Raw genomic sequence first — 21,016 nt, forward strand, 5'->3', positions numbered from 1 at the left:
AGCAGGCGCTGCGGTTGCCGGTTCCGCTAAAATGGCCGCCAAGAAGTCGGGGACGCGGCTGGAGATTGAGATCGAGCGTTGTCGGAATGAATGTCTCTGGGAGAAGATCCCGGAACTGGTCAAGCAGCTGTCGGCGAAGCTCATCGGCAACGGTGAGGCCCCCGCGGCCCAGCCGCCTGCTCGCAGCCTCGGCCTCACGTTAGCGGAGCGACCCCGGGGGCCTGATCTAACTTTCCCCCCGGATGATAGAACCTTCCAGCGTCCGGGATGAAAGCTGCAGCGCTCGGCGCGGAGCAAATAATCCCCCAAACCCCCGTCCCTGTCATCCCCCCCCCCGTCCCTGTCATCCCCCCCCCCAGTCCCTGTCATCCCCCCCCCAGTCCCTGTCATCCCCCCCCCAGTCCCTGTCATCCCCCCCCCAGTCCCTGTCATCCCCCCCCCAGTCCCTGTCATCCCCCCCCCAGTCCCTGTCATCCCCCCCCAGTCCCTGTCATCCCCCCCCCAGTCCCTGTCATCCCCCCCCAGTCCCTGTCATCCCCCCCCCAGTCCCTGTCATCCCCCCCCAGTCCCTGTCATCCCCCCCCAGTCCCTGTCATCCCCCCCCCAGTCCCTGTCATCCCCCCCCCAGTCCCTGTCATCCCCCCCCCAGTCCCTGTCATCCCCCCCCCAGTCCCTGTCATCCCCCCCCCAGTCCCTGTCATCCCCCCCCCAGTCCCTGTCATCCCCCCCCCCAGTCCCTGTCATCCCCCCCCCCCAGTCCCTGTCATCCCCCCCCCCAGTCCCTGTCATCCCCCCCCCCAGTCCCTGTCATCCCCCCCCCAGTCCCTGTCATCCCCCCCCCAGTCCCTGTCATCCCCCCCCCAGTCCCTGTCATCCCCCCCCCAGTCCCTGTCATTCCCCCCCCCAGTCCCTGTCATTCCCCCCCCCAGTCCCTGTCATTCCCCCCCCCAGTCCCTGTCATCCCCCCCCCAGTCCCTGTCATCCCCCCCCCCCAGTCCCTGTCATCCCCCCCCCCAGTCCCTGTCATCCCCCCCCCCCCAGTCCCTGTCATCCCCCCCCCCCAGTCCCTGTCATCCCCCCCCCCAGTCCCTGTCATCCCCCCCCCCAGTCCCTGTCATCCCCCCCCCCAGTCCCTGTCATCCCCCCCCCCAGTCCCTGTCATCCCCCCCCCAGTCCCTGTCATCCCCCCCCAGTCCCTGTCATCCCCCCCCCCAGTCCCTGTCATCCCCCCCCCAGTCCCTGTCATCCCCCCCCCAGTCCCTGTCATCCCCCCCCCAGTCCCTGTCATCCCCCCCCAGTCCCTGTCATCCCCCCCCCAGTCCCTGTCATCCCCCCCCCCAGTCCCTGTCATCCCCCCCCCCAGTCCCTGTCATCCCCCCCCCCCAGTCCCTGTCATTCCCCCCCCCCCCCCACCGGCCCCTTTGTCGTCGTCGTTATCCCTGCCCCCCAGCCCCCTCGTCGTCGTTGTTCCCACCCCCGGCCCCCTCATCGTCCATCCATCCCCCTCGTTCCCTCCCCTTTCCGTCACGGTCACTGGGTCAAAATCCTCGAGCACCCTCTCTAACAGGACAGTGGGTGTACGTACATCATCGGGACTGCAGCGGTTCAAAAAGGCAGTTCACCACCACCTTTGAAGGCAATAAATGCTGGTCTCTATAGTGAAACCGACATCCCATCCTTTCAGGGTGTTTAATGAAAGGTTGATTTTCTCCTGTGGCACTGACTTGGCGCTCGGTTTCTGAGCACAGTTCGCATGTTGGAGCATGTGCTGCTCTGTCTCAGCATTCAAGTCTATTGGATTAGATTTTAGCTCGTGCCCCATCACTGCTCCAACTGAGCTCCTTCAGTCCAGCTGTGAGTGGTTTTCAGCTGGCGGAGCAGTGAGGTTCAGAGCCTGGGCCCAGTAACTGAGAGTTTCAGACAGAATGTGGGGAACTAGCCTGTGATGGACCTATAATTGATGTTTGGGGGTGTGGAATAAGCATAGCCTGGCCGCCAATCATCTCGGAACCCCCACCCACCCTGCCATTGAACAAGGCCCCAGATAAATATTCAGGTGCTAAAGTGGCACGTGAGCCCAGTATTATGACTGTAGTGAGGTGGGAGTGTTTATAACTGAGCCACAGCTGACGCACGTGCAATGTGGGGATCTCTTGCATTTTCCCTGAAGGTGCAATTTATCTTCTCCACATCAGTTAGAGTCAGTATTGGAAGCAGAATCTGAATGTTTAAAATAAATATCACGCAGGCAGAATAAGGATCTTTATACTTCTTTGGCTGTGAGGCACTTTGGGACAGACCGCAGCAGTGAGAGTTGTCACTTTTCTTTAAGACTCTGGTGGTCTCTGCTCTTTCCCAGATGACCTGGCAGAGCTGCTCCTCGGAGAGTCAAAGCTGGAGCTGTACCTAAAGGAAAACCCAATCAAGCAAGGGGTCACTCCTCCAGACGCCAAGCCAAAGCTAATCGAAGTGAAGAAGCACTTAACAGCTGCACTCGACAGAGGCAACTTAAAGGTAATTGACCATTTGTGACAGGGCCTGAGCAGCAAACTTTGTATTTAAAATCTGAGTGGAACTTCTGGAAATATTCAGCAGTTCAAGCAGCGTCTGCGGAGCAAGGCACCATGTCAAACCAATGACGGTTCTGATAAAAGGTCTGAAACTCTGGTTTCCCTCGACACAGATTTTGCCGGACCTGCCGAGTATTTCCAGCATTTTCTGTATGATGTTCCTGACGGTACCTGATAGCAGCAGCACGTCAACAGAATTCCTCTAACCCAAGGCTAGAAATCTCTTTCTGAGTGCATTAATTTAAAAGAAGCTGTAGTGTTTCTTTGCTGGAGGTTGTGTGGGTGCTCTATGTTGGGATGCCGTGGGAATGGGCTTGAGCTGGTGTACGAGTTCAGTTTCTCAGTTCCACTGTTGTCAGTGTTTTGTAAATCACCATCCATTTTGACCTGAAGAATCTCAAGATTTTTTTTGTTCCAGGAATTGTAGAATCTCCAAGAGCAGAAGGAGGCCTCTTATCCTGCCCCTCTATCCTCTTCCCACACCACCCCTTGCGCATTTACCATGACCAATCCATCTAACCTTCATGGCTTTGGAGTGTGGGAGGAAACCGGAGCACCGGGAGGAAATCCACGCAGACACGGGGAGAACATGCAAACTCCATACAGACAGTGACCCATGGCCGGAATTGAACCGGGAGCCCAGGCGCTGTGAGGCACGGTGCTAATCACTGTGCCACTGTGCCATGCATGGCTGTTTGAAAGGCGTGATATAAATGCAGGCAGTTGCTGGGTTTATTATGAGCACAGCCACTGGCGATTTGTGAGTGAGAAATCGTGGTTTTGAGAGTGTTAAACCTTGGATATCGCACTTCAAAAGATCACCAGTATTATTTGAATGAAGTTCATGCTGGGGTCAGTTACAGACCGTTTGCAATTTAAGGGGAGTTTGAGATCCGGTTGAAATGAGGACTGACACCTTTAAGTCCACTAATGTTTCTCTAATTGCTGTTAACCTCAGACTTTCCAGAAATGAGATCTTATAGTTTGAAAGGCACAGGCCACAGGACTAAACAATGATTACATTTCAAGAGTGCTTCAATGGCTGGAAAATGCTTTGGTTAGTTTGGTCATGAATAGGGCATAAGTCAGGAGTGTTATGGAATACTCTCCACTTGCTGGATGGGTGCAGTTCCAACAACACTCAAGAAACTCAACACCATCCAGGACAAAGCAGCCCGCTTGATTGGCACCCCTTCCACTCCCTCCATAACTGGCGCACAGTGGCAGCAGTGTGTACTATCTACAAGATGCGCTGCAGGAACTCACCGAAGCTTGTGAAACAGCTCCTTCCGTACCCACAACATCCATCTTCTAGAAGGACGAGGGCAGCAGACACATGGGAAAAACATCACCTGCAAGTTCTGTTCCAAGCCAATCACCATCCTGACTTGGAATTTTATCACCGTTCCTTCAGTCTTTTCAAGCCCCCTAACTTCTGAGCAAACTTGTTATTTAACCCCAGAAACTTGAGTTTTAAAGCACCACCCCCTTGTTACTTGGCAACAGTAGCTGTACCTGATAATATTCCTGTTACTCTCAGCATTCCTCCATGTGCAGTCCCCTCCGGAATGAGATAGCCAGTCCATTCTGCTGGATTAATGGCAGCTCACTTTGCTCCTGGCTCCCGGCCAGCTCCAAGCTTGCCTCTGGCTGTTGCATGTTTGTGCAGTTGCTTACTTTGCACTGCGCCTCAAATCTCAATGTCCCCACTGATCCGCGCGAGGTTTGAGGAATGGTGCACCTGTGGTTTTGGTGAGATGTTCATGTGCTCTTTGTTCTTTTGTCAGCAAGACTTTGCGCAAGAAAGCAACTTGATTTTGGCCAAGTGTTACTATGTGGAGGGTGATCACACCCGAGCTCTCGCCCTGTATTCCAAGGTAGATCTGGACAAGTTGCAGTTGGTGGCAGTTCCTATCTACAGGCTCAGAATCATCGCTGAATCTTATGCTACAAGAGGTGAGAATACTTTCCTTATTGTAAACCTTGAATACCTTACTAGTCAAGTTCTGAAAAATAGTGCAGTAATTTATTCTTTGGTGATGTTATGTTGTAGGATCCATAGAATCCCTACAGTGCTGAAGGAGGCTATTTGGCCCACTGAATTTGCACCGTCTCTCCAAAAGCGCATGTTATGCAGGTCCCCCTCACTTCCCTATCCCCATATCCCTGCACATTTACTATAACCAATCCACCTAACCCACATATCTTTGGATTGTAAGAGGAAACCAGAGCACCTAGAGGAAACCCACGCAGACACAGGGAAAATATGCAAACTCCACACACACACAGGGTGGCACAGTGCTGCCTCACAGTGCCATGGACCTGGGTTCAATTCCAGCCTTGGGTCACTGTCTGTGTGGAGTTTGCATGTTCTCTGCGTGTCCACATGGGTTCCCTCCCACAGTTCAAAAATGTGTAGGTCAGGGGGATCGGCCATGTTAAATATATGGGGTTACAGTGATAGTGTGGGGGAGGGTCAGGTGTTCTGTCAGAGTCAGTGCAGACTCAAAGGACTGAACTGCCGCTTCCTGCACTGTGGGGATTCTATAATTCTGTGACACCCAAATCTGGAATTGAACCTGGGTCTCTGGCACTGTGAGACAGCAGTGCTCTCCACTGTGCCACCCTGCCACCATTCAGCATTGTTGCACAGAAAGATTGGAAAATCTGCTGAGATGGGATTTCTGAATTTTGAACAGAAACATTGTGACTCAGTCAGCTTTTCAAAGAAAGTGTGTCGGGTGAGAGGTGATGAAGAGACCCAGCCAAAAGATAGCCCTGTCTCTCTCTCTCTTGAGCTCATGCTCGCACTGAGCGCTCTCTCATCCCTCGTGTGCTGTGCACTCTAATCATTTTCTGTTCTTAACACACGAGCTGGATGGATGGAGTTGGGCCACAGATCAGCCAATGATTTCATTTAATGGAGGGGCTAAATGGCCCACTCCAGTTTCTATGTTCCTTGGATACTTAATCATAAAAACACATGGTCAGAATCTCTCACGGGAATTTGCGGTGTGGTGGTAATATTACTGAATGTGTGATCCAGAGGCCCAGACTAACGCCCTTTGTCTAAAACCCACCAGGGCAGCTGGTGGAACTTAGATTCTACTCACAAATCTGGAATTAAAAACTGGTCTGATGGTGACCATGAAGCCATTGCCAATCGTTAGAAAAACCATCAGGTTCACCAATATTTCTGAGGGTAGAAATTCTCCCATCCTTACCGGCCCCGACCTACCTGTGACTCCACACCAAGAATAATGTTGACTCTTAAAGGGAGGTGATGGCCTAGTGGTATTATCACTAGACTATTAATTACGAGATGAAGGCATGTAAAATCGCCAGCTCCACTGCACCCCTCCCTAATGAGCTCAATGCGTTCCCTGCCCGTTTTGAGTAAGAGGTCAGTGAGAGCATGCCCTCCACCCTCGAAGCCTCAGATGAACCTGTATCTGGGGTCACCACTGCCGATGTCAGAACAGCTTTCTTGAAGATCAGCCCACAGAAAGCGGCTGGCCCGGATGGGGTATCCAGATGAGCACTTGGATCCTGTGTGGATCAGCTGGCGGTGTATTTGCAGACACTTTCAACCTCTGTTTACACTCTAAGGTCCCTATCTGCTTCAAGAAGACAACCATCATCCCGGTATCAGAAAAAAAGCCAAGCAGTGTTCCTTAATGACTATCGCCCGGTGGCTCTGACATCCATCATTATGAAGTGCTTCGAAAGGTTGTCATGGTATGAATCAGTTCCAGCTTCCTGGATTGCCTGGATCCATTACAGTTAGCCTACATCACAACAGGTCCACAGCAGGTGCCATCTCACCGGCGCTGCGCTCAATCCTGGAACATGTAGATAACAAGGACACCTACGTCAGACTCCTATTTATTGACTACAGCTCAGCCTTCAGCACCATTATTCCTACGAAACCCATCTCCAAACTCTGTGGCCTGGGCCTCAGCACCTCCCTCTGCAACTGGATCCTGAACTTCCTAACCCACAGATCACTTTGGTAAGAATAGGCAACAGCATGACCATCCTCAACACCGGTGCCCCACAAGGCTGTGTTCTCGGTTTCCTGCTATACTCCTTATACACCTGTGACTGTGCAGCCAAATTCCTCTCCAACTCGATTTTCAGGTTTGCTGATGACAGCACTGTATGGGGTTGCATCTCAAACAATGACGAGACAGAGAATCTGGTGAACTGGTGCGATAACAATAATTTCTCCTTCAATCTCAACAAAATGAAGGAGATAGTCATTGACTTCAGGAAGTGTAGTGGAGAACATACCCCTCTCTACATCAATGGGGATGAAGTAGAAAGGGTCGTGAGCTTCAAGTTTTTAGGTGCCCAGATCACCAACAACCTGTCCTGGTTCCCCTATGCTGACGTTATAGTTAAGAAAGTCCACCAACACCCCTATTTTCTCAGAAGACTCAGGAAATTTGGCATGTCCACTACAACTCTCTCCAGTTTTTACAAATGCACTATAAGAAGCATTCTTTCTGATCATATCACAGCTTGGTATGGCTCCTGAACTGTCCAAGACTGCAAAAAATTACAAAGGGTTGTGAATGAAGCCCAGTCCATCACTCAAACCAGCCACCTACCCACTGACACTGTCTACGTTCCCGCTGCCTAATTCGGCATAATTCAGGACACCATGCACCCCGGACATACTCTCTTCCATCGGGAGAAATATGCAAAAGTCTGAGAACACGTACCAACCAACTCAAGAACAGCTTCTTCCCTGCTGCTGTCAGACATTTGAATGGATTTCCCTCACATCAAGTTGATCTTTCTCTATGCTATGACTAACACTGCATTCTGCACACTCTCCTTATCTATGAACGATATGCTTTATATAGCACGCTGGAAACAATACTTTTCACTGTACACCAATACATATGACAATAAATCAATTAAAATCAAAATCCAGAAACTCGGCTAATATTCTGGGGATCCAGGTTCGAATCCTGCCACAGAATGCAGTGGAATTTGAATCCATTAAGAAAAAAATCTGCAATGACTAATCTACTGATGACCATGACTCCATCTGGTTCACCGGTGTCCTTTAGGGAAGGAAATCTGCCGTTCTTACTTGGTCTGGTCTACATGTGATTCCTGAGCCACAGCAATGTAGTTGACTCTCAACTGCCCTAGGGCAACTAGGGATGGGCAATAAATGCTGGCCAGCCAGCAACGCCCATGTCAAATTAATTTTAAAAAATGACCTAGCAAACCTCTGGAAAGTCTAAAAGAAATGAAACTGGATGGACCACCTGGCATCAATCTCGGCACGAGGCGACAGTGGCGCACTCAGTCCTGTCAACCCTGCAAAGTCCTCCTTACTAACTTGTGCTAAAATTGGGAACACTGCCTCACAGACAAGTCAAATAACAGCCTGAACGTCAGTCTCGCGGAATCATATCTTACTCTGGGATCGTGGTGTCTAGGACATTGTATGTCCATTGACAGAATGGACCCAGCAGCAGTGGTGGCACAGTCATATACAATTGGGAAGGAGTTGCCCTAGGAGTCCTTGGCCCCATGGGGTCAGGTCTGGACCCCATGAAGTCTTGTGACATCAGGTCAAACATGGGCAAGGAAATCTCCTGCTGGTTACCACCAACCTTCCCCCGATGAATCAGTAACCTCCCATGTTGAACACCACTTGGAGGAAGCACTGAAGATGGCAAGGGTGCAGAATGTACTCTGGATGGGGGACTTCACCATCCATCACCTTGAGCACCACTACTGACTGAGCTGGCTGGGTCTTAATGGATATAGCTGCCGGGCTTGTCTTTGGTGTTGAAGGAATCAACAAGCTGGAAAAACTGGCTTGATGTCATCTTCACCAATCTATCTGCCTTGGGCATATGCATCTGTGACAATATTGGTAGAAGTCATGGCTGCACAGTGCTTATGGAAAGGAAGCTCCCACTTCAGAATGAGGAAACCCTTTACAATGCTGTGAAGCACTAATGCCATTTTAAGTAGGATAGATTTGTCACAGATCCAGCAACTCAAAACTGGGCACCTGTGAGGCACTGTAGGTCATCATCAACAGAACTGTACTCATCCACAATCTTTAACCTCATGGTCCAGTATATCCCCAGTCTACCACCAAGCTGGGGGGGTGGATGGGGAGGGTCAGCAGTGGTTCAATGGAGAGTGCAGGAGGGCATGCCAGGAACAATGCCAGGCATACCTAAAAATGAGGTGTCAACCTAGTGAAGCTACAACACAGGACGACTTGCATGCCAAACAGTGGGTGCAACATTTAATAGACAGATCTAAACAATCCAAAGACCAACTTTTCAGATTTAAACTCCACAGAACTGCTACATCCAGTAATGAATAGTGGTGGGTAATGAACTAGCTCACTGGATGAGGGGGCTCCACAAATATCCCCATCCTCAATGATGGGGGAGTCCAGCACTTTTGTGTAAAAGACAAGGCTAAAGTATTTACAGCAATGTTCAACCAGAGGTGCCAACTGGATGATTCATCTCAACCTCCTCTGGAGATCCCTAGCATCACAGATACTGGTCTGCAGCCAACTCAATTCACTCCAGTGATATCAAGAAATGGCTGAAGACAGTGGACACTGCAAAGCCGTTGGGCCTGACAATATTCCGGCAACAGTACTGAAGACATGTGCTCCAGAACTTGCCGTGTTCCTAGCCAAGGTATTCCAGTACAGCTACAATACTGGCATCTACGTGGCAATATGAAAATGTGTGTCTTGTACACAAGAAGCAGAACAAATCCAACCCGGCCAATTAACACTATCAGTCTACTCTCAATCATCAGTAAAGTGATGGAGTCCACGGTGCTATCAAGTGGCACTTGCTTAGCAATAACCTTCTCATGGACGCTCAGTTTGGGTTTTGCTAGGGTCATTCAGCTCCTGACCTCGTCACAGTCTTGGTTCAAACATGGACGAAAAAGCTGAATGCCAGAGATGAGAGTGACTGCCCTTGACATCAAGGCAGCATTTATCTGAGTGTGGCATTAAGGAGCCCTAGCAAAACTGGAGTCAGTGGGAATCGGGGAAACATGGTTGGAGTCGTACCTGGCACAGAGGAAGATGGTTGTGGTGGTTGGAGGTCAATCGTCTCAGCTCCAGTGTGTCTCTGCAGGAGGTCCTAGGCCCAACCATCTTCAGTTGTTTCATCAATGACCTTCCTTCCGTCATAAGGTCAACAGTGGGGATGTTGGCAGATATTTGCACAACGTTCAGTAACATCTGCGATTCCTCAGTTACGGAAGCAGTCCATGTCCAAATATAGCAAGCCTTGGACAATATCCAGTGGCAAGTAACAAGTGCCAAGTAGTGACCATCTTCAACAAGAGAGAATCTAACCATTACCCAATGACATTTCATGGCATTACCATTGCTGATTCCTCACTATCAACATCCTGGGAGTTACCATTGACCAAAACTGAACTGAATTAGCCATATAAACCCTGGCTCCAGAGCAGAGGTGGACTTGCAATGAAACACATACCTAGGCACTTGGCGCCAACCAGTAGCTTTGGGATACCAGATCATGAAACACAGATCAACAAGAAACTCTTTGTCCACGGGGCCAGGAAATGGCAAATGGAATTTAATGTTGGCAAGTGTGAGGTGGTCCACTTTGGTAGGAAGAATGGTAGGAAGGACTATTACTTACGTGGCGAAAAACTGCAGCAGGCGACGGTGCAGAGGGACCTCGGGGTCCTTGTGCATGAATCGCAAAAACCCAGCTTGCAGGTGCAGCAGGCGGTCAGGAAGGCGAATGGGATGCTGGCCTTCATAGCGAGGGGGATTGAATATAAAAGTAGGGAGGTCTTGCTGCAGCTGTATAGGGCATTGGTGAGGCCGCAGCTGGAGTACTGTGTGCAGTTTTGGGCGCCGCACCTGCGCAAGGATATTTTGGCCCTGGAGGGAGTGCAGAGGAGGTTTACTAGGCTGATACCGGAGTTGAGGGGATTGAGCTATGAGGAGAGGCTGAATAAACTAGGCTTGTACTCGTTAGAGTTTAGAAGAATGAGGGGAGATCTCATTGAGACGTATAAGATGATGAATGGGATGGATAGGATAGAGGTGGAGAGACTCTTCCCGCTCAAAAAAGACAGTAGGACTAGGGGGCACAGCCTCAAGATAAAGGGGAGGCGGTTTAGAACGGAGTTGAGGAGGAACTTCTTCACTCAAAGGGTGGTGAATCTCTGGAATTCTCTGCCCATTGAAGTGGTGGAGGCTGCCTCGCTAAATATTTTTAAGAAGCGGGTTGATGGGTTTTTGATAAGAGAAGGGATTAAGGGTTATGGGGAGAGGGCGGGAAAGTGGAACTGAGCCGCGACAGATCAGCCATGATCTTATTGAATGGCGGGGCAGGCTCGAAGGGCTAGATGGCCTACTCCTGCTCCTATTTCTTATGTTCTTATGTTCTTATGTTGCTTGTTACTTCCACAAAGAACTTGATTAAGTGAGGCAAACTATTTGGTGGCACGGTGGCTTAGTGATTAGCACTGCTGCCTCTCAGCGCCAGGGACCAGGTTCAATTCCGGGGAAAGCACCACCTTGAAGGACAGAGCAACAGATACATGGGAACGCCACCACCTGGAAGTTCCCCTCCAGGACACTCACCATCTTGACTTGCAAATATATCGCTGTTTCTTCACTATCACTGGATCAAAAACCTGGAACATCCTCCCTAACGGCACTGTGACTTTGCCTACACCACAGGGACTGCAGTGGTTCAAGAAGGCAGCTTACCACCACCGTCTCAAGGGGCAATTAGGGATGGGTAACAAATGCTGACCTAGCCAGCAATGGGCAGTAAATGCTAACCTAGCCAGCAATGCCCTTATCCCACGAATGAATAAAAGGAAAACATTTCTGCCCCAATTGCTAACTTGAGCGGTTTCCACAAACTCATAATCCTCTGCATGAAGAGGTTTCTCGCCCACCCTTTTAAATTTAATCCCATGACCTTGGGAAATACTGAATGTAACATCTCTATTCAAGAAGGGAGACGAGAGAAAGCTGGAATCTATAACAATTAACCTGATGTCAGTCATAGGAATAATGTCAGAATCTATTAAAGAGGTTAGAATGGGGCTCTTAGAAAATCTCAGTGTAATTGGGCAGAGACAATATGATTCCATGATTTTGTGAAAGGGAAATTCATAGAATAGAATCACAGAATCCCTGCAGTGTCCAAGTGCCCATCATACCTGCACTGACAACCAGGCCCTATCCCCCAACCCCATGTATTTACCCTGCTAATCCCCTGAAACTAAGGGGCAATTTAACATGGCCAATCAACTAACCTGAGCATCTTTGGAGTGTGGGAGGAAACTGGAGCACCCAGAGGAAACCCACACAGACACGGGGAGAGCGTGCAGACTTCACACAGACACAGTCACCCGACGCTAGAATTGAACCCGGTCCCTGGAGCTGAGAGGCAGCAGTGCTAATCACTGTGCCAACGTGTCGCCAAATAGTTTGCCTAATTTAATCAAGTTCTTTGTGGAAGTAACAAGCAATGTGGATGAAGAGTTTCTTGTTGACCTGTGTTTCCCATGAATGTGGAAGACAAACGGGAGCAGAGTTTATGGTCTAAAGTTGTTGGATACAGTGAGTCCAGGAGGCTGTATAGTGCGCAGTGAAAAAATGAAGTGCTGTACTTCAGACTGGCGTTGAGCTCTGTTGGAACACTCAGGCAGATCAAGACAGAGAGGTCAGAGTGGGATCGAGTTGGCAAACAAAATTGGGTGACTGGAAGGTCGAGTTCATGTTTGCAGACTGAGCAAAGGTATTCCGAGAAGCAGTCACCCAGTCTGTGTTTGATTGCAGAGGAGAGAGGGCTTGGCGCTGGCAGTGACTGGAGTATAATGAATTGAAAAACAAAAAAAGTACATTGCCGATCCACTTGGAAGGATAGTTTTGGGCCTTGGACGGTGAGAAGGCGAAGGTAAAAGAGCAGGTGTTACAGCTCCTGCACTTGAATGGAGAGGGGCTACCAGGGTGTTGGGTGCTTGAGGATTGGTCCCTTTTGAATATTGAAAGGGTTGGCACCAAGTGTTTGTGGGGGGGCAGGGCAGTAGAGTTGGTAGCGGGGGACAGTAGTGTTGGGGGGTGGGTGATCAGTTTCATTTGGAGACTGCTGGTGTGGAACATTAAGTACAAGGGAGCCAGGTTATAGTTTTAAGAACATAAGAAATAGGAGCAGGAGCAGGCCAACTAGCCCTTCGAGCCTGCCCCGCCATTCAATAAGATCATGGCTGATCTGTCGTGGCTTGGTTCCACATTCCCACCCTCTCCCCATAACCCTTAATCCCCTCTCTCATCAAAAACCCATCAACCCTCGTCTTAAAAATATTTAGCAAGGCAGCCTCCACCACTTCAACGCGCAGAGAATTCCAGAGATTCACCACCCTTTGAGTGAAGAAGTTCCTCCTCAACTCTGTTCTAAACTGCCCCCCCTTTATCTTGAGGCTATGCCCCCTAGTCCTACTATCCTTTCTGAGCGGGAAGAGTCTCTCCACCTCTATCCTATCCATCCCATTCATCATCTTATATGTCTCAATGAGATCTCCCCTCATTCTTCTAAACTCTAACGAGTACAAGCCTAGTTTATTCAGCCTCTCCTCATAGCTCAACCCCCTCGACTCCGGAATCAGCCTAGTAAACCTCCTCTGCACTCCCTCCAAGGCCAAAGTATCTTTGCGCAGGTGTGGCGCCCAAAACTGCACACAGTACTCCAGCTGCGGCCTCACCAATGCCCTATACAGCCGCAGCAAGACCTCCTTACTTTTATATTCAATCCCCCTCGCGATGAAAGCCAGCATCCCATTCGCCTTCCTGACCACCTGCTGCACCTGCAAGCTGGGTTTTTGCAACTCATGCACAAGGACCCCGAGGTCCCTCTGCACCGTCGCCTGCTGCAGTTTTTCTCCACGTAAGTAATAATCCTTCCTACCGTTATTCCTACCAAAGTGGACCACCTCGCACTTACCAACATTAAATTCCATTTGCCATTTCCTGGCCCATTCGCCCAGCCTATCTAGATCCTTCTGTAGACTCTCCCCACCCTCCGCACAATTTGCCTTTCCACCAATTTTGGTGTCATCAGCAAATTTCGACACCCTACACTCGGTTCCCTCCTCCAGATCATCTATATAAATGGTAAATAGCTGAGGCCCCAGCACCGACCCCTGGGGCACTCCACTAGTCACCATCCGCCAATCCAAATAGCACCCATTGACCCCCACTCTCTGCCTCCTATTTGACAACCAGTCCTCTATCCACGCTAACACCCTACCCCCAACTCCATGCCCCCTGACCTTCTGTAATAACCTCTTGTGAGGTACCTTGTCAAACACCTTCTGAAAATCCAGGAAGACCACATCCACTGGCTCTCCTCTATCCACCGCCCTAGACACATTCTCATAGAACTCCAGTAAATTTGTCAGACACGACTTCCCTTTAAGGAAACCGTGCTGCGTCTGCTCTATCAAGCAGTTCCCCTCAAGATGCCTCGCTATTTCCTCCTTGATGACGGATTCTAACATTTTACCTACAACGGACGTTAAACTAACAGGCCTATAATTCCCCGCCTTTTGCCTGGCACCCTTCTTAAACAACGGCGTAACATTAGCCATTTTCCAATCTTCCGGCACTTCCCCGGAATCCAGCGACGTCTGGAAAATAACCACCAAGGCATCCACTATCACCTCCGCCATTTCTTTCAGGACCCTCGGATGCATTCCATCCGGTCTTGGGGACTTGTCCACAATCAGCCCCTCCAGTTTTGGGAGAGGGGAAAGGATGAGAGCAGAATTACAGGAAATGGAGTGAGTGCAGTTATAGGATACTGGTCAGTCACAGATGAGGGAAAATGAAAACCTATCAGAGATGCTAGTTTGGGAAAATTGGATTGTCCAAACAGGTGAAACAGAATGCGGGATTTTATGACTTCTCTCAGGCGAGGCTCGTAAAATTCCGCTAGAGAACTCCGTTCTGCGCACCTCGTCCACCCTGATTCCGGGGCGCGCAAGGTGGTAAAATTCCAGCCAGAGAATCTAGCAGAATGAAATAGAATCCTTACAGGAAGAGGATTGTGAGGAAGTGTTGTCAAAGGAGTTGTGGATGTCTCTAGTGTGAACGTTGGTTTCTGGAGATCAGCTGAGAAATCAAGGAGGGAAGGGAAAAGTTGGAGATGGGTCTTGTGCAGCCCAGAGAAGGTTAAAAGTCTTGCTAGGTTGATGAAATTTTCCAGTTCTTGGTGAGAGCAGGAAGTGGCGCTGATTGACCTGGGGAAAAAAGTGAAGGGTGGGAGCTTGAGTAAGGACAGGAACAAGGATTGTTCACACATCCCACAAAAATGCAGGCAGAGCTACGATCCATGTGGATAAGTGTAAGAACACCTTTTATTACGAGGAGGTGGCTGGAATTGGCAGAGTTTTTCAATGTGAGAGTTCGATCAGCCAGGTGGTGGTGTGTCCAGTGAATGTGTTGAATTCTTTCTAAAGCTTCAACACTTCCTGTAATTTAGAGTCCGATAGTTCACACATTACTCCAATTTAATAATGTTTTGTGTAACCTTATCATTATCTCTTGGCTTTTAGAGCGAATGGGATCAAAGGTTATGGGGAGAAAGCACCATTAGGCTATTGAGTTGGATGATCAGCCGTGATCGTGATGAATGGTAGAGTAGGCTGCAGCCTCACAGTGCCAGGGACCCGTGTTCGGTTCCCAGCTTGGGTACTGTCTTGTGGAGTTGCATTTCACTGTTCTGTGTTCCTCCAGGTGCTCTGGTTTCCTTCCCACAGTACAAAGTACAGTTGCCGTTTAAGTGCATTGAACCCTAACAGGCGATGGACTGTGGTGACTCGGAGAATTTCACAGTAAATTCTCCGAGTCACCACAGTCCATCGCCTGTTCGGGTCAATGCACTTAACCGGCATGTCTTTCAGAATGTGGGAGGAAACCAGAGCACCCGGAGGAAACTCTCACAGACAGGCCCAAGCTGGGAATCGAACCTGGTCCCGAGCCTTGCAAAGCAGCAGTAAGCTAACTACTGTGTTACCGTGTGTGGATTAGGTGGATTGGCCATGTTAGATTGCCTGTGAGTGTCGGGGGACCGGCTTAGGTAAATGCATGGAGTTATGAGGATAGAGCCTCCGATGGAATTGTGGTTGATGCAGACTCGGTGGGCGAAATGGCTGCCTTTTGCATTTAGGATTCTATGATTCTATTCTAAGGGTCAAATAGCCGCCTCCTGCTTCTGTCTTCTATGTTTCTGTGTTTGTATTTTCTGTGCTTTTTGAGGTTGAGTATTTGATTTCCGTATTTTTTTAACTATTTAGCTGAGATTCCTGTGATCCTGTTCCCTCAAATCCCTGTGCTGATAGGATCACTGGGATTTGGGAGTGTTGGTGGCAGAGTTCCATGACTAATATTTGCTCCAGACATTTTAAATGTGACGTTTTGAATTTCCATTGAAAGGCATTTATTTACTATTTAATAGGTGAGAGGATGCTGCTGTCTCGTCTTGGAGGACAGCCAGTGGCACAGTTTGAGGGCATTCTGTGGGCTCAAGGTCAGCTGTTATTCACAGCATCTGTCAGATGGAAGGATAACTGCAAAGCAGCTTCTTTGCCAGGCTTTCCATGAACTACCTTAGCTTTTATGTTCTGATTTTAATTCATTTATGGAGTGAGGGAATTGTTCATCCATAATTGTCCTATTGTGGCTCCAATGCTGGGCAGTAAAGATGGTGATGAGAACATGTAGACTTTTGTGTGTGTGTGTGTGTGTGTGTGTGTGTGTGTGTGTGTGTGGGGGGGGGGGGGGGCGTTGGTGGTGGTGGTGGCGAGGATTTGTGCATTTATTACCCTACGGGAATGAAATCTCCTTCTGTTACAGGATCGGGGTGAAAGGCAGCGAAGGTGAATCTGAAAGTTCGTTTTAAGTTTGGTTGACAGAGTGGCAATGTGGCACAGTGGTTAGCACTGCTGCCTCACAGCGCCGTAGACCCAGGCCGCTGTCTGTGCGGAGTCTGCACGTTCGCCCCGAGTCTGCGTGGGTTTCCTCCCGCGTGCTCCGGTTTCCTTCCGTAGTCCTAAAGACATGCTAGTTAGGTGCATTTATCATGTTAAATTCTCCCTCAGTGTACCCGAACAGGCACCAGAGTGTGACAACTAGAGGATTTTCACAGTAGCTTCTTAGTGTTAATGTAAGCCTACTTGTGACACTAATAAATAAACTTCAAGCTTTAAAAACTTTAAATTTAATTCCACTTGGAATGATACAGCATTGAAGGGAGGCACATGGCCAACTGTGATTATGCTGACCTTTCAACTGCCATATATGTAAGGCAGTCAGACTCCTCACAAGAGCAACTGATGCCACTTATCGACAATAAACCCATATCCGCTAATCATGTGAATAAACCGTGGAATTCTTTCCCTACGAAAAATGAAGGGCTTTGAGGACAAGAGTAAGGATATCATGTTGAACTTGTATCAGACACTAGTTAGGCCTCAGCTGGAGTAGCGGGTCCAGTTCTTGGAGCCATATTGAGGAAGAATGTGAAGACATTGAAGAGAATGCAGAGGAGATTCACAAGAATGATTCTGGTGATAAAGAACTGTCGCTGAGGATTGATTAGAGAGGTTGGGACTGCTTTCCTTGGAGACAAGTTAAAGTTTATTTATTGTCACAAGTAGGCTTGTATTAACACAGCAATGAAGTTACTGTGAAATTCCCCTAGTCACCACATTCCAATGCCTGTTCGAGTACACTAAGACAGCATGTCTTTCAAACTGGGAATAAACCGGAGCACCTGGAGGAAACCCATGCAGACACAAGGAGAACGTGCAAACTCCACACCGACGGTGACCCAAGCCGGAAATCGAACCCAGGCCCAGGACACTGTGCCACCATATTGCCCTCAAGAAGGCTAAGAGGAGACTTGTTAGAGATATTCAAGATCCTGAGGGGTATGGACAGGGTAGATAGTGAAAAGCAATTCCCACTCAAGAACATCAAGAGCTAAAGGACACAGATTCAAAATAATCGACAGGAGGAATGAAAGTGATGAGGAAACATTTTTTCACCCAGAGGGTGGTTGAAATCTGGAATGAACCTCCTGAGAGGGTGATAGAGGCAGGTTCGATCGAGGTATAGAAGAGGGAGTTGGATTGCTATCTGAAAAAATTGAATGAATGTTTTTGAAAGCTTATTTACTAATGTCACAGTAGGCTTACATCAACACTGCAATGAAGTTACTGTGAAAATCCCCTAGTTGCCACACTCCAGCACCTGTTCGTGTACACTGAGGGAGAATTTAACACAGACAATGCACCTAACCAGCACGTCTTTCGGACTGTGGGAGGAACTGGTGCACTGGGAGGAAACCCATGAAGACACGGGGAGAACATGCAAACTCCACACAGTCAGTGACCCGAGGTTGGAATTGAACCTGAGTCTCTGTGCTATGAGGCAGCTGCGCTAACCACTATGCCACCATGCCGCTGTGTGCAATATTATGGGGGAGAGTGGAAATAAGTGAGAGCTCTTTCAGAGAACTACTGCAGACTGGATGGGCCGAATGACTCCTTGTTCTTGTAAAGATTCTGTGATTCTAAACCTCTCAACCTCTCTTTCACCTTCATAAAACTGTTGCTGTCATGCAGCGGTCACAATTTGTCCACTTATGCCCTGGCGAGGGATTTTGAAGACAGTTCATAAATGTGAGCAGTTGTAAGAATAAGGAGATAAGAAACATTTGTTTTAAGTTGCGAGGGAGAAGAGAAACAGGAAGATGTTCGGAGGTTTGCGGAGTTTGAAGTCCTGGTAAATGGTGATTTTTTTGGGGGGTACGTTTCCAAGGCACAAGCCATCCCCAGGTAGTTGGCCCCCCTCCCTTCATGTGTGAGTCGAGGCAGTGGATGTTAGCTGGCATTTCAACTGCTAGACCATCACAGCTGCACCCATGCCTTTCTTCATCTGGCAGCAGCCAGCGATGGGAGCTGAATATGCATCGGCAGTGCGAACTTCAGCTCGTCATCTCTCCACCTTGCACTCAGTCAATTACCCCATCTTGGTTATCCAGGCTGAGCTAGTTAATGCAGCATTGACTAGAGATAAAACCTGGTTACTGGAGGGTGACCAATAGCTGATTTACTCCTACTTAGCACATGGTGGCGCAGTGGTTAGCACTGCTGCCTCACAGCACCAGGGACCTAGGTTCATTTCTAGCCTTGGGTCACAGTCTGTGTGGAATCTGCATGTTCTCCCCATGTCTGCATGGGTTTTCTCTGGGTGCTCCGGTTTCCTCCCACAGTCCAAAGATGTACCGGTTAGATTGATTGACCGTGGAAAATTGCCCCTTGGTGTCAGGGAGACTAGCAAGGTAGGTATGTGGGGTTACGGGGATAGTGTCTGGGTAGGATTGTGGTGGGTGCAGACTCGATAGGTCAAATGGCCGTCTTCTGCACGGTTGGGATTTTATGAATACTTTGGATGGCAGCAGCTTCTGAATTGCTGCCATAGTTGAGATCAGCAAACAAAATGAGATGAAACCCAATTCAAAATAGATTTATATGACTACTGCATAAAATTTAGATATGGAGAGCTGCTTAGTGTTTAGTGAGCATCAGAAATGTATTCAATGATCAAATACTGGTCTGAACCCATCCCAACCACCCTCATTTCCACTGCCTAAATCCTTGCAGCGATCTGCCTTGCTGCACTAATTGGAAGGCAAACAGACTTTTCATTCTCTTTTCAAAGTTATTATTGAATCAGCTGCCATAATCCAATTTGTAACAACCCACTATTTTTCAGAAAAGTTCTCATCTCACCCCCACCCCCTCCCCCTCCTCCAGTCCTTTTGTGAACTTTGCTCTTACCAGATTGTAAACTAGTTGAAATGAGTAATGCAAGCTAATGAGGTATCATGCTGCATTGGATAAGAACTTCTAAATGAGGTTTTTGATTTATTATTGTCACATGTATTAACATAGGAAAAAGTATTGTTTCTTGCACACTATACAGACAAAGCATACCATTCATAGAGAAGGGAAGGAGACAGTGCAGAATGTAGTGTTACACTCATAGCTGGAGCGTAGAGAAAGATCAACTTAATGCAAGGTAAGTCCATTCAAAAGTCTGACTGCAGCACGGAAGAAGCTGCTCTTGAGTCAGTTGGTACGTGACCTCAGACTTTTGTATCTTTTTCCTGATGGAAGAAGATGAAAGAGAGAATATCCAGGGCATGTGAAGTCCTTGATTATACTGGCTGCTTTTCTGAGGCAACGGGAAGTATAGACAGAGTCAATGGATGGGAGGCTGGATTGCAAGATGGATTGGGCTACATTCACGACCTTTTGTAGTTCTTTACGGTCTTGGGCAGAGCAGGAGCCATACCAAATTGTGATACAACCAGAAAGAATGCTTTCTATGGTGCATCTGTAAAAGTTGGTGAGAGTCATAGCTAACATACCAAGTTTCCTTAGTCTTCTGAGAAAGTAGAGGCGTTGGTGGACTTTCTTAACTATAGCGTCGGCATGGAGGGACCAGGACAGGTTGTTAGTGATTTGGACACCTAAAAACCTGAAGCTCTCGACCCTTTCTACTTGATCCTCACTCATGTGGACATGAAGTAATGACTCTCTCTTTCCACTTCTCATTCCACTTTTAAGATGCTCCTTAAAGCCTACCTATTTGACCAAGCTTTGTCACCGGTCCAAATATAGAACATAGAACATAGAACATTACAGCGCAGAACAGGCCCTTCGGCCCACGATGTTGCGCCGACCAGTTACAAAAACAATGACCCACTAGCCTATACCAATCCCTTTTCGTCCATAAACCTATCCAGAGATCTCTTAAACGCCCCCAAACTAGACGCATTTACAACTGCAGCAGGCAGGGCATTCCAATCCCTCACCACCCGCTGGGTAAAGAACCTACCCCTGACATCCGTCCTGTAGCTACCCCCCCTTAATTTAAAGCCATGCCCCCTCGTGCTAGCTTTCTCCATCCGAGGAAAAAGGCTATCACTATCCACCCTATCTAAACCTCTAATCATCTTATATGTTTCAATAAGATCCCCTCTTAGCCGCCTTCTTTCCAACGAAAACAACCCTAGATCCCTCAGTCTCTCCTCATAGGACCTCCCCACCATACCAGGCAACATCCTAGTAAACCTCCTCTGCACCCTCTCCAACGCCTCCACATCCTTCTTGTAATGCGGGGACCAGAACTGCACACAGTACTCCAGGTGCGGCCGCACTAGAGTAGTGTACAGTTGCAACATTACACTGCGACTCCTAAATTCAATCCCCCTACCAATAAACGCCAAGACACCGTACGCCTTCTTGACAACCTTATCTACTTGATTCCCAACTTTCAGGGATCTATGTACACACACACCTAG

The 21,016-nt window shown here is 48.7% G+C and overlaps 1 protein-coding gene across 1 annotated transcript in view; it reads left to right on the forward strand.

Annotated features, from left to right (window-relative positions):
- Nucleotides 1-21,016, forward strand: part of ttc7b (tetratricopeptide repeat domain 7B) — a 277,583-nt gene continuing 256,567 nt past the window's right edge. The window contains exons 1-3 of the mRNA XM_080202203.1: nt 1-152; nt 2,360-2,514; nt 4,358-4,526. Coding sequence (XP_080058329.1) covers nt 32-152; nt 2,360-2,514; nt 4,358-4,526 — 445 coding nt within the window. The 5' untranslated portion in view covers nt 1-31. The remainder of the gene's footprint in view (nt 153-2,359; nt 2,515-4,357; nt 4,527-21,016) is intronic.

This window comes from Carcharhinus amblyrhynchos, chromosome 14, assembly GCF_965287045.1.
Source record: "Carcharhinus amblyrhynchos chromosome 14, sCarAmb.v2.hapA, whole genome shotgun sequence".
In the NCBI taxonomy this organism is placed as follows: Eukaryota; Metazoa; Chordata; class Chondrichthyes; order Carcharhiniformes; family Carcharhinidae; genus Carcharhinus; species Carcharhinus amblyrhynchos.